General features: G+C 42.2%; 1 protein-coding gene across 1 annotated transcript; it reads right to left on the bottom strand.

Moving 5' to 3' along the window:
* Positions 1-12: 12 nt before the first annotated feature.
* Positions 13-26,419, bottom strand: MCU (mitochondrial calcium uniporter). The gene is made up of 9 exons (XM_014940359.1): positions 26,396-26,419; positions 25,712-25,828; positions 15,021-15,090; positions 10,356-10,526; positions 9,307-9,411; positions 6,150-6,310; positions 5,459-5,662; positions 3,195-3,311; positions 13-1,966 (listed from the first exon to the last, which is right to left on the bottom strand). The coding sequence occupies exons 1-9, from the start codon at positions 26,417-26,419 to the stop codon at positions 1,889-1,891; spliced, it is 1,047 nt and encodes a 348-aa protein (XP_014795845.1). The 3' UTR covers positions 13-1,888.

Raw genomic sequence — 26,419 nt, 5'->3', positions numbered from 1 at the left:
CAAGAGCACCGATTCAAAAATTGAATAGTTATTTATTGTTCCAGAAGTACATTGCTCTTTTATACATATTTCATAAATGATACAGGATTTTACACATGTTCAGGTTTTGTTTTTTAAAGAAGGACTTTTCTCCATGCTCCCTCCCTCATCCCAAACACACACCAAGGATTCAGCTACAGGATCGTGTTCATTTTTTTTTCCCTTTAAAACTCACCACACAAACAGGATAAAACAGATAAAAAATAATCACACAATGTAATTAAATTGAAAGACAGAGGAAAAGGGGAAGGGAAAAAAAAAACCAACTTAGAAACATGCACCCATTCGGTCCAACATGCCATTGAGTGAGAAAAGGCAGCAATCCCAGTTGTGTTTTCACATCTGCAAGGCACCTGGCGTCTAGTTAATACTGATTTGTTTTTTTTCTTTCCTTTTTTTTTTAAAACATGGTTCTCCAAAAAAACCCAGAAGCCTCTTTCCAGGACACAGTGAGGAGTAGTAGTGAAACATCAAAAAAAGCAGCCAACCTTTCTGTATATAAAGCTTGGTGCCCTTCTCCCGCCTTCATCCTGTCTCCACAGTATTTATCAGCAGGATGCTAAAGCAGACTGACCTGCTCTGAATGAAGAGATGTTTATCTGCTTAGAAATCAGCCAGCCTTGGGTAGAAGAGGGGGCAATGGGTTGACTTTCCTTCCTCTACTTCTTTTAGCTAAGAACAGGAGATGTCATTAGCCACTCCTACAAATTTCTGACCTGTGGGTGCAAAGTTCACTTAAAGCTACTTAAGTCAGGGAAAGTGCTAGAGAACTGCAGCAGTTCTGTGTCTTGCACTGTGTAAAAGCCCCAGGCTTTCAAAAAGCCTCTGGGGCAAGGAAAATGATTTGACCATAATATGAGACTTTTTATCCCATTACACAAGCAGTCAGATATCAAGTTTAATTATTCCACATTGCAAAACTGTTCATTTAAGCAGGAGTCACGATTCTGCAACAGTTCCATAATCCTTTAAACATTCATAATTTCATAGTCCAGGTGGCTATCAGATTTGGGGTAGGAAGAGGAGAATCTCCCTCCCTTAAGACTGAATATAAAAAAACCTCTCATGCAATGCTGCCATTGATTTCTAGAAGGAGCTCAAGGGCATTGGGACGCAAAGTTTATATAGTTATTATGGAATAATCCAAAATATCAATTATCAAATGTCCAGAAGAAAACTCATTCCTTCTCTCACTTGGCTACAATCAATCTGTGCTACAAATAAGCAAAGGAGGAAGTCAGTGGAGCACATGGGGTGGGCTGGGAAAAGGAAGCTCACGGTTTTCCAGTAGAAAGCAGTCTTGTAGTAACTTTATAAAAGAGACCAGGTCTGATCAGAAGTGTGCGTGTTAATGGCGGTGGAGTGCAAGTTCTGATCACCAGCCATAGCTCCAGGTGGCTTGGATTCTTTGTTCTTTTTTTTTTTTTAATCCTTTTTTTTTTTGAGAGAGAGAGAAAGAGAGAGATCTGAATCAGGTAAAGGAAAATTTAAAAAGCTAAGCAGGCTGCTGGTGTCTTATCGAGAGGCAGACCCTGCAAAGCTGGAAGAAGACACCCCTACACCCCAGCATTACATTCTTTTCATGAACCCCCCAATCCTGTATTTGTACACAATTGCCATTCAGACGGTTTTTAAAGGTGACTATTTGCCAAGCCCTTTTGAGAACTAACATTCCACAATGTCCCATCTTCAGATTTAAGAGATGCCCCCCCCTACAGTCCTTTGTCTTGATTAAAGGTAAAAACCCTCCACCCCCACACCACCTCCCAGCTTCCACCTGCAATGCTTTTATTAAAAAGGCAAGAGCTATGAACAGGTTTTTTGCCGGGGTTCAGAACTTCTTTGCTGATCAGTCCTTTTCATCAATTTGCTGGATGGGCAGGTGAACCTGCAGTGGGTCTCGAAGCCTCTTAAGGTCCAATTCTGCCTAAAAGTAAAAGATACATTATAAAGAACAAGCTCTCAATACGCCTTCATCCAATACAATTCTTTTTCACTGAATGGAAAGCTTTTCCGTATTTCCTTGTTTTTCCTGTCCAGAAGGGAAACGTTCAAAAAGTAAAGCAAAGTCACAGGTTCATCTTTGGGAAAACCATTTTCAGCACTTACTGAAAGACATTTGCTCTGTACTTCTCTAAACTTGTCTACATGCAGACACTTAAAAGGAATACGGTAGGGAAGATTTGATGCCCATAAACTCACTGGAACTTTTTTTTTTTAAAACAAACAAACAAACAAACCAAAACCAACAAAGAACCACAAAACACCAAACAACTAGATTAATGGGAATGGTTGATTCTAGAAGAAAAGCTCCAAGAAAACACAGCTACCCAAGGGTAAGGTATTCAACATGGCATGAGAAAACCCAGAGCTCTTTTTGGGTTTTCTCATGAAGCCAAGAGATCCTAGCCCTGACCTCCCTCTACTCCTTGCGCAGCTCCTTCTCCAAGACAGAGGAAGAACACATCTTGCCCTGGATATCCTACACTCTCATTTCCAGAGCCTAGAAATAAACAGAGAATGATATGGAGCAGTGAAAAAAGAATGTGGTAGCTCTGCTTTTTCTGCTTTTGCCATCCCTCTTCAGAAAGGCTCACAGAAACACGAGGAAAGATCACTACCTGACTCCTTTGTTGAACAAATCCTGCAATGTGGACAGCCTGCCAAAAATGTCCTTCTCCAGAATATGAGAAATCTGCCCCCATTGCCTCTAACAATACAGCTAAATTTTTGGAACATTATTTTCCAGGACTGCAACCCAGTGCACTGAGGTGCTATGTCAGAAAGATATGAACTGAATGGATGCAAGTCTTCATTTCTCACTAAATCCATCTGGTGTGTAGGAGCTGAGAAGAAAGGAAATCTTGAATTAGGCTCCTCTGAGGCATGAAGTGCCTGAAGCAACTCGAGATTTGCCAGCAGTTTCTAAATGGCCCTTACAGACAGATACAGGCAACCATTTCGCGTTGATTTACACATCCAGCAGTTCTATTCCTGGGCATATCAAAACTAATTCAGTGATTGCACTGGGGCTGTGACAAGAAAATGGGCTGAAAACTTAAGATACATCCATTCTTGTTTGAGGTGCATCTATTAATAGCAGCTAAGAACTAGCAAGCAGTAATTTGTCTTATTTCTGGAAAAATTCTTGTTACCTGAGCAATTGCATCCTTGAGTTGATTGTATTTCTCTAGATCAAATCGTGTCTTTTTGGCTCCTTTATGGAAAAATAATAAGTACTGTCTGTCTCTGGCCTCTGGATAAACATATTCCTAAAAAGAAAAAAAAACAAGAGAGAAGATAGGAATAAAGCCACAACAGAATGCAACACAGGACACCATCAGCACAGTATGTAACAGATGTGTTTGGGGAGGATGACTAGTTTCTGTCAGTGAAGGCACAAGACCAGACAGCATTGTCTGAGCTCGCCCAGTGTGGCGGCGTGACCCCAGCCTGTAGCTAAGCCCCCTCCCAGTCAGTCACACTCCCACAGCCAGATGGGGGAAGAGAATCAAAAGGGCAAAACCCAAGAAAAACTTAAGAGTCGAGATAAAGATAGCTTAATAAGTGAAGAAAAAACCCCACAGGAGTGATGCAAAAGCAACCACTCACCACCTCCCACCAGCAGACCAATGCCCAGCCAGTTTCCGAGCAACAGCCACTTTAGAGAAACTTCCCCCCAGTTTATTGCTGAACATGAAGATACATAGTATGGAATATCTCTTTTGGTCAGCTCAGGCCAGTTGTGCCAGCACTTTAGAGAAACTTCCCCCCAGTTTATTGCTGAACATGAAGATACATAGTATGGAATATCTCTTTTGGTCATCTCAGGCCAGTTGTGCCAGCTGTGTCCCCTCACAACACCTCACCCACCCCTCAGCCTATTCCTGGGGGAGCCAGTGGTGAGGGAAGCAATAACAAAGAGAAAAGATCTTGATATTGTTCAGCCATAGCAAAAACATTGGTGTGTTATTTGTGGTCACAAATCCAAAACACACACCATAGCCAGCTGCTATGAGGAACACTGACTCCATCCCAGCCAGACCCAGTACAGTCAGGCATTTGCTTCTCTACCAGTATGTTACACTCCAGCAGTGAGTTACCATCACCCTCCCTCCCCTCCCCAATGTGTGAATCCTTCCGTGCAGGGAGAACAAAACCTAACACATTTCAGAGTTCCAACTTTGTGGGGAGAAAAAACTATAAATATCAGAATAAGCCTTTGTAAGATGGTCCTTATTCTCTTTTTCTTAAGGTCATAAACATGCAATAGTTAATCTTAACGAAGCTAAGCAAGCGACAACAAGAACCCAATACCACAGGTTTTGCCAGGGATAATCTACTGCAAAAAGTCACAGCTTTTTAGAGCGTGCAGAGCTGTTCACACCAAATCCCACACAGCCTCTACAAAGCACAGGTCTGCCTCTGCTGAAGTTAACTCTCCCTTGCACTGGAACATCACACAACCTGCATGTCTGATATGTGTCCAATGATCAGGGCTGTCGGTGGAGAACAGCTGCATCCAGAATCAAGCCAACCCTGAAACACTGAGATTTTAAGGTCTGGCAGAAAAGGTACTAGCTGATACAGATGACAATTAAAGCATCAAATCGGAGTTCAAACATGGCAGAAGTTCCAACTGCACTTGGCAAAAGCTATGGCAGCACATGTGTCTTCAGCCCTTGAAATGATGCAGCTGAAAGACCCCTGGGACAACCACTCTGGAACTCCTGCAGCATCTGTTCTGATGATCTTCTGACAGCAGAGACTCTTTGAGCCCTCTCTCCCTCATTATTTAGGTGGGATTATGAAGTATAAATGGGAGTGATGAGACAAACTGTGCACTAGAAACTCACACAGAGTCTGTCACAACTACTGGGTTCCAGAGAAGGATCTTTCATCTGGATGCGAGGCCAGATCCATGAAACACCTACACAAAATCATTTCCAATGTGATCCCTGCGTGTTTGTCTCTTTAAAAAGGCCACCATCTCATGTCAGAATGTGTTTTTCCTTGGAACTCAGAAGGTACCTCATGCACCCATAGTTTATTTGGGCTGATAAATCACAGCACTTGGAGGCCCCCAGTGCAAGTCAATGTTTATGTGTGTGTGGGTGGGTGCAGAAACCATTACCTGTCAGCAGATGAAACTGTACAGCTAAAGCAGTCAATCATACAACATACATAAGCATTTATAGTAAGACAAGCAGGAAAGCAGCAACGACCACCACCAGAAGAACCCATAATCATAGACCACCATCCTGGACAGCACAAATTAAATCAAGTGGCATCTAGGTTCTGACAGGATAAGGAAGGGGCAAAGAGACTTCATACAGGCACAATTTTCCTATTTTTCTAGGGAGTAGAGCTCAAAGCAAGTCTTCTACTGAAGTGTCAACGTCAGCACAACAAGTCCTACCTGGCGAGTCATTACGAAATAAGCGTACATTGCCATGGCACTACCATAGGTGATGAAATAGGTGACTGGTTCCATAATGTCCCAAGAATACTCCCACCAGGTGAGGCGGGCCAGAATCCCAAACTGAGTGGCCATGTAAGCCAGGCCTCCCCACAACACCAAGGTTGTCCTCTTCTCTGCTTTCCTGCTGAGCTCCATCCTTACCTGCAGGAGACAGAAGTACACAACTTATATTCTCAAAAATAATATGTTAACATAATTATGAGATACGTTAAAATAATACCTTGTATTTATATTAAATCCTAAGTTGTTTTAGACATTTTGATTTGAATCTAGGTTTTGCAAACAAATCCAGACACCTTTTCTATCAGTATCTTGCCATCACCCATATTTTAATCTGAGCATGCTCTGGATACCTTGCAAAGCTGCTTATTTCTCTGTGTTCAGAGATGTTCTGTTGCATTAATCCCAGTCTTTATTTACTACCAAGTTCATTTCCAATTATATAAAGCAAGGAAACAAAATACTTCCATAGAAACCAGAAACAGACACGGCTTGGTAAACACTTACTGCATCTTCTGCTTCAGTGTTCTTAAAACTATTTGAAGCATGCCAGGAACCTAAATAAAACCCTGAAATAAATTAAGGCTGCATTTGGAGGACAGTTAAAACACAATGAGAAACTTCTCACTTTTTCTAGTGGTGCTAGTTGCTCCTTCAATTCCTCTAGTCTCCCTATCAGCTCCTTCTCTTTGTTCAGCTGGTGCTCCTCAATGCACAAGGCGGTGTACAACTGCTGAACCAATGTCTTGACATCATTCAGCGTCGTTGCATTTTCATGGCTTAAGAGCTCTAGGAAAAAAAAGAGACTGTTTTATGTACATTTACCCATGGAACTTCTCATATACTCTTCAGAAACTGCTATTAGTCTACGCAGGAAATGCAGGAAACTATCTTTTCAACAAAGAAGCCTTTGGAAGAGCTCCAGCACTCTAAGACAATACAATTTATTCCAAAGGCTTTATTACAGGATATTCCTAAAATTTGGTAAGAACAAGGAAAAGAGATACATACTATTAGCTTGCCAGATTATCAACAGCTACTTCCGATGCATATTTATATACAAGACTTAACACAGACAAGTAAACAACTGAACTTGTATGATGCATCACACCAGCTGTCAAGGAACAGCCAGAATTCAGACCATCAGTAACCACGGTTACTGATGATGGCGGCTGAAGATCTTGGGATAGTGACCCCAGAACATGCAGTTTTATGGTAATTATTTTGAGTACCAACGCCAGGAATTGTTTCTCTGTGGGTAACCCCATGCTGTGGTGCCTACAGGACAATGACATTCTCCCTCACAGTATATTTAAATAAAGACAGTAACAGGGCCACTAACTGAAACTGCCTTTATTCCTGCATTTCAACACAAAAAGGATTCCTCAAGGAAATCAACTTGTGAAGGAGTTGTGACTTGTGGCATATTACATGCTCCGTACAGAAAAACCACCAAGTTTCAAATTAAAGCAAAAGAATGTGACATTAGCCAAATTATCTAAAAAAAAAAAAATAAAATAAAATTCCTGCATTTCAACACAAAAAGGATTCCTAAAGGAAATCAACTTGTGAAGAAGTTGTGACTTGTGGTATATTACATGCTCCATACAGAAAAACCCCCAAGTTTCAAATTAAAGCAAAAGAACTTGACATTAGCCAAATAATCTAAAAAAAAATATTTTTTTTTGTAGCTTCCTTAGGCTTGGACCTTAGGTTGTCTTATCAAAATATGATTTATCAACATAGAAAACAGATCTAACATGGTAAAGCTGCAGCAATCCTTCTAGACTTGGTCTGCAACTCTCAAATGAGCAACAAGTGAAAGAGTTCGGATTTATAAAAACCTCTGAACAACTGAAGTTTTCATGCTAGCAGCTCAGGGGAAAGAAATGCCTCAGTTGTCTGTGCCAAGGCACACAAAGCACACCATATCCCCCCTCCCAGCTAAAGGGCTGCTTTTCCTCTCTCCCCCCCTCTGTGTTCCTACAGAAGCAACCATCAAAAAGTACTTAGTATTTAAGATTATAGTGTTCTGGCACTTATATTTCAAAATACCCAAGGTGATTTTGTGAAAATGGAAAAAGCAATAGCTGCAAAGTCTAACAGAACTAATCTCAGTGCCTATTTATGGGCACATTCATTTTAATATAAGCTAACTATAGAAATCTCCTCAGCAAATGAATCAGAGGCAGCATTTCACGTAACCTAGGTGATCCCGGAGCTCATGTACCAGCGCACAAAGGGTATATCACACAAGTGAACTAACCAAAACCACATCAACTCACTGGCACAGGTGTTGCTCTCCCAAACATTAGGTAAGTGGAACGCATGGATTGCCTTACCTTGGGACAGCAATTTCTCCAGTGCAGAAACAGACACCGTGCTTGCATTCTCATTTAGTTGTATTAAAAATTACAGACTAGACCAGCTAGCCTTGAGACCATCATACACTCTCAGGGGCTAAGAGTTGGAAGGGATAGCTTGTTAAAATACTCACTCCACTTCTCTGGCTTGCAATATCTTATAGGTGTGTGAAAACACTCCATTCAGGACACACAGCAGGGTGAGAAAGCAGAGAATAACTCTGTGTGTGTGTGAGATATCCAGTGATTTAGATGCCCAGTCTTAACGGAGAGTTTTCCGTCAAGGTGCTCTTAAGGAGACTGGAAAAAACACATTTCTAGTGGAGATCAGTCTAATCCACAAATCAGGGAGAAACAACATCTCATCCAATGTTGCACTCCCAAGTTCCAGACACTCCTGCACGCTACGGACAAGTGGCTGCACAAAGTTCCCCAAGTCAGATACCTTTTTTTTTTTATATTGTGAACAGTAAAAAGCTAGAATACATTTTTATTATTTTCATTGCAAAAATGTCCTTGGAAGCTATCTACATCTACAGAGGAAGATGGCATGTATCAGCAGATCTTCCTAGAAGTCAGCTACCCAGGGTAGGCCAAGACCCAAAAGATATGGTCAGTCTCCTGATTTTTGATAGATCAACTTCCTGCATCATGTTGTCTTACTCAGGCTGCCCAAGATGGTAAAAGGAACATTAACACTTCCTTCACAGATTTCACTTATGAATTATTTTGTTCATGATCTACTGCTTGATGAGAGGCATAAGTGAGGAAGGCCCAAACACTGGGGAAAACATCCAGATAAATAGGGGAAGGTGTTTCTACCATCTAACCTCAACTGGACATGCAAGTCAAGTTATAGATCCTCACTAATTTGTTTTCCTGTCTACAAGGCTAAAAATTCCTTTTAGAAAAATACTGCTTGCAAACTTCATGTCATTGCCCACAGCAATAACAGAACAATAAGGTAGACAAAAATCCCCCACTATCTGTGAGCCAAACAACAAGCAGAGATATGCTTCCAAAACTGGTCCTTTTGTTTAAGTTCTCAGAGGTAAGTATAGGCACATGGGAAGCTGGTGCTTTTATACTGTACTCCTTGAGAATGAGTTAAATCAATTTTTTTTCCACAATTACTGAAAAGTAATCAGAAAAATTTATAAATGAAAAGAAATTACATTTATTTATTTCTTTTATGGCGGGTACTGGCTTTAAGCAGAATGAATGTTTGCTTTTCATCACGGACTACTCTGATTACTTGGATATCACTAAATTAGACTCCAAGGGCAGAGTTAGAAACTACAAGGTTTCCTTTAGAAATAACACTTCATATGGTTGTACAAGTTAATAAAGCATCCTGCAGTTAAACAGGGAACTCAATATTGAAATTTGTTATTGACGTTTGCCAGAACCTGGCTGGTTTACCTCTCTTTGGTGGTCTAACATGATATGTGACATCATTAATGATCAGCTTGAAGTCATCCAGCAGAAGCAAATCTATGCCCGTGGAGGAGGCGACACGCGTGCCATCTGCAAGGCAAACACAGAGGACTCATTAAATAGTAGAAACAAGTACCTAAACATACAGTGGCTAAGTTATAATGCCCTCTCAAATCCAGCTGTTGGACTTCCGCATTTTCCCACAGACAATACTCTTTGTCAAGACAGATCCATAGATTGGGAAACCTTAAATGGCAAATACTATGTCAGCTATGTATGCAGCTGCTTTTCTAAATTTGTAATATTTTGGGTCATCTTACTAAAAACAGTTCACATCATCCCCCCCAGTTTTAATATTTTACTATGTTTTGCAAGACAATCCACTTACGTGACCTTCCTCTCTCCCCACCAGCATTAGAAATGCTTATTTCAATCTCTGGTATCAGACAGCTTTGACATCACTAACCTAGCAAACGCCTCCCTCTCAGACCAACACTTTTAAGGAAATATCTGCTTTGATGGCACTTTCATAAGGCATCCTCACGACGTTTCAGAGCTTTGGTGGCTAGCAGACACGTAGCAACTAAGCAAAACATAGCAAAATGTGACAGTAAGTGAAATATGACTGAGTTTTCCTAGCTAAGCAAGATATTGTTTCACTTGTACTACCTATTACACCCCACTACTTATGAATTGATTAGAATATTTACATAGGTCCATTTTACATGTGCCTTTCATACTAAATAGTGGGAAACTCACCAAAAACATAGACATTAGCCCTAATGGAGGTAAGCTAAACATTATGAATGTTTTCTGCCTCCTCCCCTCTACACTCAGATTTCCTTGGCAGACCTGACTGCCTCCCCGACAGGGACAGCTCACAATATTCTTACTCTAGGAATGGCATTTCTACCTTCTAATTTCTCAGGAACATCCAAGAACTCGCACCATAACGAGCCTTTACTTAGAGAGCAAAACCCTGGATGAAAATAGCTGGCAAGCAAGTAAATCAATCAGTTTGTAAACAATGGTACCTGCTGAGTAGATTGCGACCCGATCAATTCCTCGGTCCTCTGCTTGCAGCTGTTGTAAGAACACACCAACAGAGTCCGAGATGGGTTTCAGCGTGAACTGGCACCGCTCACGCCGGGATGGAAGATTCACAGAAATCACAGGTAACCCGTTTTGGTAAACCACTGTCACTTCTACAAAGACAACAAAAATGCAAGTTCATCATTAAAAATTAACATACCTTCTCTGAGTCCAGCGAAGGGCAACAAAGATGATTCAAGGATTGGAGCATCTCCCTTATGAGGAAAGACTGAGAGAGCTGGGACTCTTTAGTCTGGAGAAGAGAAGGCTGAGGGGAGACCTTATCAATGCCTACAAGTATCTCAAGGGAGGGTTGAAGGAGGAGGGAGCCAGACTCTTTTCAGTGGTTCCCAGTGAGAGGACGAGGGGCAATGGGCACAAGTTGGAACATAAGAGGTTCCACTCAAATATGAGGAAAAACTTCTTCACGGTGAGGGTGGCAGAGCCCTGGAACAGGCTGCCCAGGGAGGGTGTGGAGTCCCCTTCCTTGGAGATTTTCAAGACCCGCCTGGATGCTCCTGAGTAACATGCTCTAGCTCTAGGCAATCCTGCTTCAGCAGGGGAGTTGGACTAGATGATCTCTATGGTCCCTTCCAACTCTAAAATTCAGTGAAATTCAGTAGTAGTTCTGTATTCGTCCCGTGGAGAAAAAAGTAAACATGGTTACAAGCTGAACATGAAAGAGACTTTTAAATCTTTGGTTCATCTTTTATCAAGAGATGTGCCCAGCAAAGAAAAATGTAGAGACAACAGAGGTTTTCACTCCTGTTAACTTGGCAGTATCTGCTAAACTTTCTGGACTTTGTGGAAAAGTGTAAGACATTTAGTCTGAGCACAATCACATTTATACCAAAGGCAACATGATATCTAAAAGCTGCAATATGGCATCACAGTGTGTTTTGATTAGTTTTTGAGAATCAAAGTATTTTGGACTAGAGAAGACAAAACACTGTGCAATTTATCAGGATTTATAGCCCGTAAGACAAAGGCAGACTGTGTATAATAGTAAGCATCAAGGAAGGACCTACTTCAAACCCTTTTATTCTTGTCTATTTCTGGTTTCCTCCTCTTTCTCCTAAGACAACAAATATTTAACAGAGCAGTCAGGAGTATGAGGTTGTAGGAACAACGCTCTGACTTTAAGCTTCAAGGTCATTTCATCTAAAATTCATGGGATCGACACACTTTGTACTTTAGAAGACGAACATCATTATTTAGGTGTAGGTAAAACATTTTCCATTTCTTTAGTGCTGTCAGAAGCTTTTGCAAGAGCATTCTTAAGGATTTCAGTGCACCTCTCTAAAATTTATGGTAGTGACCTGTACGAACTGTTATTATTTTACTGCCAAAAAGACAGCCTTCAAAAAGAAGCCTGTGTGCTTCAAGATACCCATACGCAAAAAAAAAAAAAAGTTAAGAGTTCATATTCCCTAAATCCTCTACTGAGTCACAAACAGTCGAAATTTTCCCCAAGTGCTGGAGTTGCTAAGATATAGCAGCATACCTAAAAATGATTCACTTTGGATTGCTACGTATTTTTCTTATGTAAAAAATGTAAGGTCTTTTTCATCGCACAGAGCATTTGCTGTGTCTGAAGTCACACCCACCCACGCTGCATCTGGCTTGGTATTCCCACCTGTTGTAGCTTTGGCCAACGCTGTGAACCCCACCATCGACTTAAAACTCCTCTAACTCACGTACTGACACGCCAAGTCAATATAAGCAGCTAACATCAAAACTAGCTGGGTCAAAGAAGTCAACACAAGTAGAAATAGAAGCAAATAACGTAATTTTAACCGCTGAAGGAAACTATTTCTCAGCATGCCCCTGTACTTCTCCTTTCAGTGATTTGCTGCCAGATGATGAAATTGTTTATCCCAAGATCATTCGTGTATTAGGACAAGTCTTGGGGCAACATGCCTTCCTGAAAAGGGAGGCTGTTGAGAAAGGATGCACCAAGTACACTTTTATAAAGCCAGAAGAGTTCTCTCGGCCTTTTCAGTTTACTGTCACATGCCTTCATGGATTGAATCAAACATACAAATGTTTTGTCCCCTCTTCCAGGGGATTGCTATCCAGTGCTGACACGGAAATCCTCATGTCATGTTTACAGAGTAGGTGGAAGCGACCAAGTATGGACATCTCAAACAACTACAGCATCCCAAAAAGCCCCAGTATTTAAGAGCCTCTTCTCAAGACTCGGACTCCTGAGAGGATTTTAGGAGCTTTAGTGTTTCGAAGCTTAAAGCTCAGAGACAACAGTCAGATATTTACTGAAAAAAAAAATAAAGCAAACTGTCAATTTATTTGGACAGTTAGACAGAATTTTAACCTCCTTATCAGCAGCTGTTATGACACCAGCTATCAGATTTTTGCATTCTTTCACTCAAGTATTTTAGCAAGAGACTGGTAAGAAATAGATTAGCATTAGCTACACTTGTGATAGCAGGCTCCGATGGAATGATCAACATGTTTTAGAAGCTTAAAATAGCCACTTAAGTATTGAATTCTGTGGTTCTCTGAGCAGCATACACAACATGAACTTGTGTGCTGTCTACATAACCACAAATCATGGAAAACGTTATTTAAAATACCTTGATTACACAGGCAGCAAGCCAGTTTATTGTAGAGCGGAACAGATAACGTTTCCACCAACACTGTCCTGTGTATCCCCATTGGCACAACACAACAAGGACAGCTCTGTGGAGGAAGTGCCCACCAGCACCAGCCCTGCTGCAGTTTCATCCTCCGCTGACCAGAGAGAGACCTCAGTGATAAAACGCAGTCGGTGACACTGCACCAAGAGTCATCAGCATGGGTAGCACACGCAAAAGCTTGCTCAGACTTCCAGCTTAGGTGAAGTGCTAAAGACCAAATTATTTCTCTCGGGGGACAGGCTCAGTAAAGTCTAGAATTACGGCTGCTTTATGTTCTCCTTACAAAAAAAAGCTTGTAGATGTAATTTTCTAGCCTAATTCACTGGTGGGGAAAGTCCATAATTCCAGTTTGATCCTCTCATCACCTCCCACACAAGTAATGTCTGGTCAGATTTTTACTGCATTGGAGAGGGAAGAGCTCAGAGGCAAATAAAAAAAACACACACAAAAAAAAATCTAAAGGACATGTCAGTAACACAAACCTAAGAGACAGCTCCAGTAGAAGTTATTAACAAGACAGTGCGATACAGCTGTCTGCCTTGCTCTCCTCTGCTCTGACAGCCCTGCCTGCACCAAGGCAACTGCAAGTTATTAAGCAGACAAAGCATTTTGGCATTTTACTAATTATAAAGCTAAAATTTTGACTAATCTTCACTGTTAAAATTTTAAGCCAGTGTTTAAATACACAGGACAAGTAAAAGAAAGTAACAGTATACAACGGTATTTCACTTCCATTTACAGGCACCTACAACATGGCCAAGGATGCTGCTAAATAAGACAACTGAGGATTTTAAAAGCTTTACGTGCCACATTAAGCGTGAAGTTGCTTTGAGGTATGAATTGCAACCAAGCACTACAAAGTTTTGACTCAACTCTATGTGCACCAGTAACAGGTCATTAGTATTTCTTTAAAGATTTCTGTTCTTGAATAAGAACAACTTAAAGCAATACATTAGGCCAAAACAGGGTACAGTAAAATAAGGGTGTGGCCAAAGAAGTCATGGTTGAACATTTACTGCTGGTAAAGGTGAAGTTACTGGAAGAAATAACAAGAGAAATATTCAGGCATAATACAAGGAGAGCTAAAAATCAGCTACACACTTAAATTATCCTCTCAACCTTTCATTTGTCCTCTACACTTCTGCCTATTTAAGCCTTCACGTTTTTATTTTGAGTTCTTCACTGCAGTCACGTTCTCTTTGTGTTTGTACACATTTGCCGTCCTGGCAGGGGAAGCAAATGTGCCAGAACCCTTTATTTGATTAGCTTTGAGGCTTTATTAACGAGCCTTAATGGGGAGAGGACCCACTAACTGCTCGTGTCAGTCAGCATTAAGTGCTCTAGTCTTCGTGCATGACATGCAGATGTTAAGCAGGCAGCGATCTCAGCTGCTTGTTTCATCTTTGCATGGTAGCATAACTGAGATTTTTTAAGTTCCATTAGGGCATTCTATTGCTTTATGTTATGACCACCTTATTAAAAAAGCTTAATGTCTGAGCTGTCCCAGCGTTTAAATAAAAGAATAAAATTGCCTTGGCTGCACAACTTATTCACTGCAGCAAACAGTACTTTTTAACTGCTTGAGCAAGTGGCTGGTGTGAACCGCACTGTCGTTACGTAAATTGAACAGGCACAGGGTACACCGAAAGGCAGGCATCACACAAGTCCCACAGCCACATCAGGAAAAAAGTCTGACAAAAAAAAAAAATATTGGACATTTGCACGCAATCTTTCTTTATAAAGCCCGTCTGAATTTTTAAGGACAGTTATTAGAAAAGTCGAGCGTTTCCTTAATTTATCTTGACTGACTTTGTTCTCTGTCACTTCCTTAGCTCAAAACTGGATTACCTCCTAGCCAAAAAAAGCCTCAACCAGAAAAGGGGTCAGTGAACATGATTTAAGTTAGTGAAGTGAGAAGTGAGCCAAGAGTTTCTGCACGTCGGTACTCACCATCAGAGGGCACTACCGTACTGCAATAGACCACTCTCACACTCTGCCAAGGAGAAAGCCTCTGATGCACCTAGAAAACACAAGCACAGCAAAAAGGACAAATGTTCAGTGCCGCTCAACAGTCTGGCAGAATCGCACCCCAGTGCCACCTCCTGTCCCCCCCTCTCGCCATCACCAACCCCAATGCCCGTGCCAGGCATTGCCTCCCATCCGCCGCAGGGGTACCCACAAACCAGGAGCGCCTGTCAAGAACAGCCTCTTCTCTTACCATCTGCCACCCAGCAGGGTTTCCCCCCTCAGCCAAGTTCACCTCTACACACCTCGCTCTCAACGTACATAGTTTAAAGTGAGAATGTATACATGAACAGCTGTGATTTCTTTTTTTTCCCTTAATGTAAAAATGTATTTTTAAAGCCACATCAAGTTAATCAGTTTTAAGAAATCAGTGTCGATTACTACACAGACATGGAAAGTACAAATCACAGAAATCACGAATCAGTCTTGAAAGGTTTTCTAAAAAACAAGTTTTAGCATAATAGTGGGGAAGTTAGGGAATTGTGGATAAAGATGTTCATTCTCGTAGGTTGTTTTCTCTGCTCACATGTACTTTTTTCCTTGCCTTACAAAGGGAAGCCAAACTCTAAGATAAAAGTAGTAAACACGCCTGTTCATAGAAGAACAAATTGTTCAAGATGAAAACAAGAATTGTGATACTGAGCTACATGAAAAAAAAGTCTAATCGGAGAAGAAAGCTCATGAATAGTTCGTACGTTCTGCAGCCTTTGCAAGGGACTAATGTGTTCATGAAAAACGAGAATCAGACTGATTTAAAGTCCATCTTCTAGAATAAGTTATACTAGCTATATACTAATCCTCCCCCTACACTGACATTACAGTACCAGCACAAAAGAACCCAATTTTTAAAAAGAACCAGGTACAACACCAGGTCTCATCTGGCTACGGTGGTATGTATTTCAGTGACCAGCACTCAGATTTTTTTCAACAGTTGCAATCCAATATGGGCCTTCCTATGGTCTGGGATTTTTTTGTCTGTTTGTTTGTTGATTTCTAAAATACAGCTGCCAAACCTGCACTTCTATAAAGGTATCTCACAGGTAGGGTTTGATTTTTAAGTAAATTTCTAACACAAGTTTGCAAACAAAACACAGGCTGTTGATTGTTTCTCTGCCAAATTGCCCCGGCCTCCATATTTTGCGAGGTTGCTTTCAATAATCAACTTTAAATAGCATTATCTGCTATTTCACTTTTCTTCTGAAGCCTGCTATGCAAATAGAGAATAGTTTCAACTACACTAGTCTTTCTTGAGAGCAGGACCTATGGCCCAGGAGGTCAGTGAACTAACAGCTCTGGAAATTCACTCTCATTTATGCTGTATTTACACTCCATTTTTCTCGGTCTTGAGAAATGAAAAATCAGTCAAGTCATTTTCTATTTTCCACCTTGCAATTGCATTTCCAGCTTCCCACAGCCCGGCCAAACAGGCAACTAACAGCAAAAGAGAAGTGGGCATTAAACAACTGTAGCTGAACTGAAATGGGAAATTACATGTTTTGGCAAAAGTAACATTAATAAAACCCACCACACTCCTATGTGTTGGGAACCAAAGGGCAAATTTGCCTTTTTACATTTGAAAATAGCAAGTTGTCTGGACTGACAAACACCCACGTGTTACTGGTGAACAACCAGGAACCCCCTCCCCCAAACAAAAACAGTTTTAAAATTCAAAAAATAACCCAAGTGAAATGCAGATACAGCTTCACATCCCAGACAAAAGAAGATCTGCTGTCTTGGAATCACTACTGTATTATGAAAAAGTCAGAAGCTTCAATGATCAGAAGTCGCACCACATGTAAGCAAGTTTTCAGAAACAAATTTGACCTAAGGAGGTAAAGACCCTATGGGAAATTAAGAAAAAACAACAAAACACCTTTTCCTATTTTAATCCTTCTAAAAATACAACAATAGGTGGGCAGAATTTATACAGTTAGACACAAAACCACCTTGTCAGAGAGTACTGCACAAAGCGCTGTTTATATACTTATTTTACCTGACCCCATGGCAGAGCTGGCACTTTCAGAGACATGCTTTTCACTGCTTTACTCTTTTCTTTTACATATCATTAATCATCTATTTTTGAAATTCTGCACATCAAGAGCATGCCCTTCTATCAGATTTGCACGACAGCCGAAAAATTTAGTAGCAGTTTTCAGAAAATCCTAAAACCTACTAAACCCAGTGTTATCCCATTGCAAAATAGCTACATAACCGAAAGATATTATCAGTTAAGCATTTGCAAAGACTTTACCTTAAGGCCATAAGTATTTGACAGGTATAAGCTAGCTCCAGAAGTTTCCTGCCCTCATACAAGAGAGGCAAGGCAAGGGGGAAAAGGCAAAACAGGTTGAAAAACTGGTCATGTTAGGTGACTCATCAAAAAGCTGAGGTGTCCCGGGATTTAAGCTCTTTGACAATTCTTTTACCTTGATTCAGGTCTCCGAAACAACTCTGTTTCATTAACCCCAGATCAGTATGCTGCCGTTTTGTTTTTACAGAAAGAGACACTGGTTACACTACACATATCTCTCACTCCTGCAGTCCTGAACTGCGCCTTGCGATACAGGCTGCCGTTAGAAATTCCGTATCTAAGAAAACAGTCTCTACCGGTTAAGAAAAAAAAGGAACAAATGAACTCCAAGGTCAGCAGAGACCTAAATGCCATCTCCCATCATCTGAGGTTAGTGAGAGCTTAAGGAGTCATCAATCATTTTTATTCCTGAAGGGTGGCTGTAGTTTTAAAATTGAGATGGGTAGGAACGTCTGAACCCTTTATCACGCATCTGCAATTCAACAGTTCTAGACAGAAACGTGCCAGAAGGCTGAAGCTCGGGACTGAAGCAGTGCGGGATGGAGAAGAGGAACTTGTTTCAGGCTTTGCCGACCAGATCTCACGACTGTTTGCCTGCAGACAGCTCACCACTTCAGCAACAAGATGCAGAATAACTACATCCAGGTTTCAGTTAAGACAGACTTGTCCCCCACTTCAAAAAATAAGCAGTATGCGAAGTATGAAAAACACCGAATCCAGACCACCAAAATCAGAAGCTTTAAACACCAGAACACTTTCTGGGTCTAGAGAGAACAGACGCAGGAATTCACTTTTCACATCCATTTGCTTCTGTCTTATCTGCAGTAAGATGCATGTTAAGAGGCTTGGGTTACGCAGCAGCTTTGCTCCCAGAATGATTAAGGGAGCAAGAGGGGGAAAAAAAAAAAATCCCAGTCCTTTGTCTAAAACTAATACTTCCTCCAGCCTTGTCTATACTGGACAATCCAAAGGTAAAAATAACAGCATCTCTATAGGTTCCAATGTAGCTATCTTAATTCTATGTGGGTAACAAAGTTAATCAAAGCCCTATTGGAAAAAACAGCCTTTGAGCTATCAGTGAGTGCTCTCTGATGGGACAAAAGGGAGCAATCTGGCAGAGCTCCTCTTCTGCATTTTATGGAATTATTAAAGATAGAGAGGTAACAACAACTTTGGGGCACCAATTCTCCAAACCCTAATTAAAATCAGAAAAGAAATTATCCAGAAAAAAAAAACCCCACAGCTCAAGCACCGAAAAGGTGAATATCTTAATCTAGAAGACAGGTAAAACATTCTGCTCACTCGTTACCTGGAATATCCTGGAGTTCTCAGTTTAAAAATTTCTTACCATTAGTGAAATCTTCAAAAGACACATTTGAAAGTGCCACCTGCAGCACTTAATTTTCCAATGTATGAAGGGACTCCTTTAAATGAGGCTGCCTTAAGTCAGAGTGAAGCAGCTCACCTTTTCCAACAAGCAACAGCTATTTTCCTCTCCATTCCAACCCTCACAGCATGAAAAACTGAATGTCTTTCCTGGCTCCAGCAGCAGTTATCCTAAAACCTTCTGGCCAGCATCTCAGTGACAAAAATTGCTGCGAGCTTCCCTGTGCAATCACAGTAACCCAAACCACCCACCTCAAAAGTGCCGAAGAGCTCAATTTATCGATCTTTTCCCTCACTTCAGGGCTCCAGCTACTTCTGCTCCTGTACTCAGCCTCACATTTTGATCTCTCTGAAATGGTACTTTCATCTAAGTCGTTGGATCCCCTTTTGTCCTCCCATTTTGCTTCCCCTCACACCAACTGTGTTTGCCAAGCAGAGGAGACACAGAGCAAAACCCTGTTCTGACCAGAAATCTGCTGCCCAAGCTCCACGACATATAACTTATCATAACTACTAATATTTTTTGCACCACTAGGTAAGCTTCTACCACTGGTTACACTACACATATCTCTCACTCCTGCAGTCCTGAACTGCGCCTTGCGATACAGGCTGCCGTTAGAAATTCCGTATCTAAGAAAACAGTCTCTACCGGTTAAGAAAAAAAAGGAACAAATGAACTCCAAGGTCAGCAGAGACCTAAATGCCATCTCCCATCATCTGAGGTTAGTGAGAGCTTAAGGAGTCATCAATCATTTTTATTCCTGAAGGGTGGCTGTAGTTTTAAAATTGAGATGGGTAGGAACGTCTGAACCCTTTATCACGCATCTGCAATTCAACAGTTCTAGACAGAAACGTGCCAGAAGGCTGAAGCTCGGGACTGAAGCAGTGCGGGATGGAGAAGAGGAACTTGTTTCAAGCTTTGCCGACCAGATCTCACGACTGTTTGCCTGCAGACAGCTCACCACTTCAGCAACAAGATGCAGAATAACTACATCCAGGTTTCAGTTAAGACAGACTTGTCCCCCACTTCAAAAATAAGCAGTATGTGGAGTATGAAAAGCACCAAATCCAGACCACCGAAATCAGAAGCTTTAAACACCAGAACACTTTCTGGGTCTAGAGAGAACAGACGCAGGAATTCACTTTTCACATCCATTTGCTTCTGTCTTATCTGCAGTAAGATGCATGTTAAGAGGCTTGGGTTACGCAGCAGCTTTGCTCCCAGAATGATTAAGGGAGCAAGAGGGGGAAAAAAAAAAAATCCCAGTCCTTTGTCTAAAACTAATACTTCCTCCAGCCTTGTCTATACTGGACAATCCAAAGGTAAAAATAACAGCATCTCTATAGGTTCCAATGTAGCTATCTTAATTCTATGTGGGTAACAAAGTTAATCAAAGCCCTATTGGAAAAAACAGCCTTTGAGCTATCAGTGAGTGCTCTCTGATGGGACAAAAGGGAGCAATCTGGCAGAGCTCCTCTTCTGCATTTTATGGAATTATTAAAGATAGAGAGGTAACAACAACTTTGGGGCACCGAGTCTCCAAACCCTAATTAAAATCAGAAAAGAAATTATCCAGAAAAAAAAAACCCCACAGCTCAAGCACCGAAAAGGTGAATATCTTAATCTAGAAGACAGGTAAAACATTCTGCTCACTCGTTACCTGGAATATCCTGGAGTTCTCAGTTTAAAAATTTCTTACCATTAGTGAAATCTTCAAAAGACACATTTGAAAGTGCCACCTGCAGCACTTAATTTTCCAATGTATGAAGGGACTCCTTTAAATGAGGCTGCCTTAAGTCAGAGTGAAGCAGCTCACCTTTTCCAACAAGCAACAGCTATTTTCCTCTCCATTCCAACCCTCACAGCATGAAAAACTGAATGTCTTTCCTGGCTCCAGCAGCAGTTATCCTAAAACCTTCTGGCCAGCATCTCAGTGACAAAAATTGCTGCGAGCTTCCCTGTGCAATCACAGTAACCCAAACCACCCACCTCAAAAGTGCCGAAGAGCTCAATTTATCGATCTTTTCCCTCACTTCAGGGCTCCAGCTACTTCTGCTCCTGTACTCAGCCTCACATTTTGATCTCTCTGAAATGGTACTTTCATCTAAGTCGTTGGATCCCCTTTTGTCCTCCCATTTTGCTTCCCCTCACACCAACTGTGTTTGCCAAGCAGAGGAGACACAGAGCAAAACCCTGTTCTGACCAGAAATCTGCTGCCCAAGCTCCACGACATATAACTTATCATAACTACTAATATTTTTTGCACCACTAGGTAAGCTTCTACTGGATTTAAGTACATATAACTGTGGTGGATTGACTGTAGCCAGCTGCTCTGTCCTCCATCTCCTCAAGAGGAGGGAGGACGAAAAGATGGGTCAGGGAAGATCACTCACCAATCACCACCACCACTGGCATAAAAATCTCCACTAGGGAAAAGCTGATTTACAGGTGATTAATGTAAATAATAGCAAGAAAGAGACAGAAATTGGCACACCTTTCCCCCCACCCGACCCCTTCATTGCCAACTCCTTCCCCTGCCTTGAGGGGTGCTGGGGAATAGCGGTTCCTTCTGGAAACATCCGCATAGCAGCCCATGGAGGACCCTACCTCCCTTCCTCCTCCCACCTAACTGCTCACAGGGCTGTTCCTCACACTTTTTTCCTCATTCCTCTCCTTCTTCCAGCATTTCCCCCCTTATTTTACCTCAAATTCCCCAAGGCACCACCATCGGGGCTGAGGAGCTGGGCTGTACGTGGCTGTGGAAGGAGGACCCCACCTCCATTCCTCCTCCCGCCTAACTGCTCACAGGGCTGTTCCTCACACTTTTTTCCTCATTCATGTCTTTTTTCCAGCATTTTCCGCCTTTTTTTACCTCAGACTCCTCAAGGCACCGCCATCGGGGCTGAGGGGCCGAGCCGCGCGTGGCTGTGGAACTGGCCTGAGGCAACCCCAGCCTCTCCTCACAGAGACCCCTCAGCCCTCGAATACCCAACACAGCAACGATTAAAGCAAAGGTTGCCAAGTCCTTCTCTTACGAACCAATGCACGACTCCAAGCACAGACAAGACCCTTCTAGTCCTCAGATGAAAAGGATACCTAAAGCAGTCCCTCACGTGGGGCCTGAGGACAGCATGGGGACAGGGAGAAGACATGGGCCCTGTGTGGACATCTTGGCCTGCTTCCATGATTTCCCTTTGAAAAAAAAATATCTTAATCTTCAACATCCGCATAGCAGCCCATGGAGGACCCTACCTCCCTTCCTCCTCCCACCTAACTGCTCACAGGGCTGTTCCTCACACTTTTTTCCTCATTCCTCTCCTTCTTCCAGCATTTCCCCCCTTATTTTACCTCAAATTCCCCAAGGCACCACCATCGGGGCTGAGGAGCTGGGCTGTACGTGGCTGTGGAAGGAGGACCCCACCTCCACAGCCCCAGAGCACCCAACACAGCAACGATTAAAGCAAAGGTTGCAAAATCCTTCTCTTACGAACCAACGCATGACTCCAAGCACAGACAAGACCCTTCCAGTCCTCAGATGAAGAGGACACCTAAAGCAGTCCCTCATGTGGGGTCTGAGGACAGCATGGGGACAGGGAGAAGACATGGGCCCTGTGTGGACATCTTGGCCTGCTTCCATGATTTCCCTTTGAAAAAAAAATATCTTAATCTTCTCCTGAAACTGAGACCAACTTTGCCAGGGTAAATCTCCTCCAACCTTTTACTATGGCCTCTGGATATGTTCGCATAGTAAATATTACGTGAAGTACTTCCTTCGAGGCACACACAATGTTTCCTTTTGAGAGCTTGGTATGCAATAAAATAGCACAGGCAGCACTCGCACCACACCACTTGGCTGCCCTGTGGCAAACGGGCATGCAAAAACCCCAAAGATTTGGCCAGAGAGAGGAGGGAACATGGCATGGAGATCCCTTGTACCTGCAGCATGGCTGCAGGCCCACACCCCAGCACCATTTTCTCCCCCCATTTCCAACAAGTCCAAACTGATGCCTTTTATTTTTTTTTAAAACCATACACCTCGTCTCCCAGGACCCAAGCACTTGCCTGATTAAATCCCACTGTCTTGAACTCATTTTTCTTGTTCTTTTTGCCAGTACGCCCACTCGAGAGGTCAGATTTTGCCCCTAAAAGAACATTTCGCACCCGCTGCCTCCGTAGGGCAATGTTTCTGCGGATGAAGGTCAAGCAAACGAGAACCCATCTGAACTGCAGAGCTGTTTCTCTTTGTTTTTTGTTTTAAAAATCAGGCTCAGGAGACGGACACAAAAAAGGCAATGCCAGTAAGATGTGGGAAGTGTTAATCTTTGCATGTGGAAGCACTTTGCAGGGACCTACACATTAGCAAATGGTCTTCATTTGCCACACTTCTCGTTCCTGCCTGAATTTTCTCTTCTTCCATCTTTAGTACAGAGCCTCATCACATCTGCTAGGAAAGGAACATAAACAGGGGGTGAGCTATAAATATTCCCTTCTCATCCTGCTTCCTTTGCCCATCTGCCTAAAGAGAAACAGGTAATCCACAGTGTCCAGGAAGAGGTGGGGGGAGGAGGAAGGAGATTCATTCTTTGCAGAAAAGGGGGGGGAAAAAAAAAGAAAAAAAGAAAAAAAAGGAGAGATAAAGGAACTGCCCATTGTTCTTTATTGTGCCTGGAAGAAAGGTGTTACTGGTGCTGTGGAGATGCTGCAACCATGAGTCTTGTAAATTACTGCATTTCATGGCTTTGATAGAGACGCTTAAAGGCAAGAGAGGGAAAAGGAGGTAATGAAAGGGAAACAGTTTAACAGACACGTTAAGTACATTAATCAAGCAGTCTTTACTGCTTTTAACATGTGCTTCCCTTGCCACCATCCACACTTTTCCCTCAAACAACAAACCAAACCCCCCCCCCCAAAAAAAAACTTCTCTCAGTCTATATTCTTAGTTTTATTGCAAATGTCAACAACTTCCCGAGACTTACACTATTCCTCCTTTACTTGAAACATATGACAGCCATGGTACACCAGCCCACTGTACTCCCTCTTTCACCTGAACTTCGCACAATCCTTCCTACCTGTATAGCAGGCAACCCAAAGTGGGGCTAGAACCTCTCCCTTGCAGTTTGTGACACCAGATCATGGTTTCGCTGTTAAAATATTTTTGTTTTACTGGAGTAGGATGGTTTGAATTCCATTTCTTTAATATAGCCCCCATGGTTACTGGGGAAAAAAAAAAAAAAAAAAAAAAGGCTGAGAATTTTAATTCCCTTGCATTCTGAAGGCTCGAAACACAGAAACCAAACAAAATACCATGATACATTTAAGGCTGTGTTAGCTTTGAAACCTGAGCACAAAGACAAGGCAGAGCTGAATTCCTTTCCCTAGTCTCTAGATTCATTACTTGAATCTTCCTGTACTGAAAAGGACAGTACCTCCTTTCTCGTATTAAAAGGGCTCCCAACCCTGGTTTAAAAAGCAGTTTGAAGCATTTAGTGAATTTCAATCCCACTGATTTCAGGGTGCATGGTTTTGTTTCCCTCAGCCACTCACAGCCGAAGATTGTATAACCAGAGAAAGAGAAGGTATCAGATGGATTACCCTCAGCAGTTCCCCCAGGGCAGCTGACTGTTGCTTTGCTGTTTGGTTTTTACTGTTTGTTTTTCTGCCTCTAGCACTTATCAACCCCATTAGGCAATTCCTTTTTGTCTTGGTTATAGCCAGTTTAGAAGAAGTCCCTCTTACCCCTCTTCTCCCACCTTGCTGTCATACTGCATAAAGAGGAAACAGCAGCCGACTGACACATCCCTGGCACGTAAAACATCAAGAATGAAACAACCAGCAGAGTTATGAAGTGAGATTTCCACAAGCTCAAGGAAATTCCTTCTGCCTTGGTGCATGCTGGGGAGCAGCCAACTCGCACTGGTTTTCCAGGGAAATAAACTCAGAAAGGAGGAAACCTTGCTTTCAGCTTTTGAAAAGAAACAGCAGGCTCTTGCAGACTTTGGAGTCGGCGCCAGTGTACGTACAGCTTCAGAGAAGCAGCATGGTTTGAAATATAGAGAGGTACAACATTCTGCAAGCCACGGCAGCCCAGTACGTCCCAGTACTGTGGGGAATCCCACACCATCAATCCCCAGCTGATTTTCATGCAGGAAAGAAAAACACACACACAAAAAATTCAGCTCTCCATCTAACCTTAACCGGGTTCAGTCCAAAAAGGGAACCAGTGGAGCAGAAATGTCAGTAACCTCTGCTGAGGTCACTCCTCTCTGCCAGATGATGAGCTTTACAGGGTAAGTTTGGAGACCCAATTAGCTTTAGGACTGAATTCTTTATGAGGCACTTCGTCAGGGAGTTTTGCTAGAAGCGTCAGATAAATTTTACAGATACTCTCGCATTCATTTCAGGTCATAAAACAAAAACCATAGGTTTGGTAAATGGCTACAAACACCTGTGGTCAATTAGCATTGACTGGGTTTCTTCTGTAAGAAATACCAAAGCATAGGACGTTCAACTCAGCGTGCTTCATCTGCATTCAGTTTGCATCAGCTCACTACCAGGTGTGATTAGAACGGCAAAAATCAATCCTTTTGCTAGTCCCGCACACATCTTATCATGAAGCCCTAGAAAAATCTTCAATTTGATTAAGAGTGGATGCCAGACATTTTTCCCCTAGACGTGCTATCTGCCACGAGGATTGGTGCTGTGCAACCCTGACTTTTACATTACTTATGGTCCCTGGCAAGTTGTCATAGGAGAGCAACAGAAGAAAATGAAAAAAATTCCAACAAAAATATATGAATATTTTAAAGCCATCAAAGACCACTGTTTCATTGTGCTACCAGACCACAGATCAAGGAAGCTTATATGCAAACTTAATATCCCTATATGTTAATGTTTAATATCCTTTAGTTAATGATGTACCTTGTACCTGACTACATGATGTACCTTGCTCTCTCCAACTCCCTGAAAGGAGGGTGTAGAGAGGCGGTGGTCGGTCTCTTCTCCCAAGTTCCAGGCGACGGGACAAGAGGAAATAGTCTCAAGTTGTGCCAGGGGAGGTTCAGATTGGAGAGTAGGAAAAATGTTGACAAGGAAAGGGTTCTGAAGCCTTGGACTGGGCTGCCCAGGGAAGGGGTTGAGGCCCCATCCCTGGAGGTCTTTAAAAGCCAGGTTGCCATAATGCTTAGAGACATGGTTTAGTGATGGGGTTTTATCAGAGTTAGGGTGATGGTTGAACTAGATGATCTGAAAGGTCCCTTCCAACCTGGACAATTCTATGATTCTATGGCTATTACACAGGATGGCCTCCCACCTCCACCCTGAGAGAGGAAATGCGGAATGCTCACCTGTGATGAGCACCATAGGTACGTGCCTAGAGAAGACAACTTAGTAGAAGTTAAACACAAGCAAAACACAGTGCTCTGCAGAGGCAGATCTTGATTGGCATACTAATGAAGTGCAGTAAGAACAGAAACACGCTTATTTTGAACCCGATGTTTAAATAGCATGTTAAATTCAATTTTGAGGGTTTCCTAGCTAGGCTTTTGTCAGCTCATCTCACCTGGCCTCTCTGTGAGGAGATAAGAAACTGGGGTTCACCCGTACGTACAGCACAAGGAACAGCCACAT

Source organism: Calidris pugnax, unplaced genomic scaffold (assembly GCF_001431845.1).
Source record: "Calidris pugnax isolate Ruff unplaced genomic scaffold, ASM143184v1 scaffold39, whole genome shotgun sequence".
Lineage (NCBI taxonomy): Eukaryota > Metazoa > Chordata > Aves > Charadriiformes > Scolopacidae > Calidris > Calidris pugnax.
This window is presented reverse-complemented; position numbering and strand designations above follow the sequence as displayed.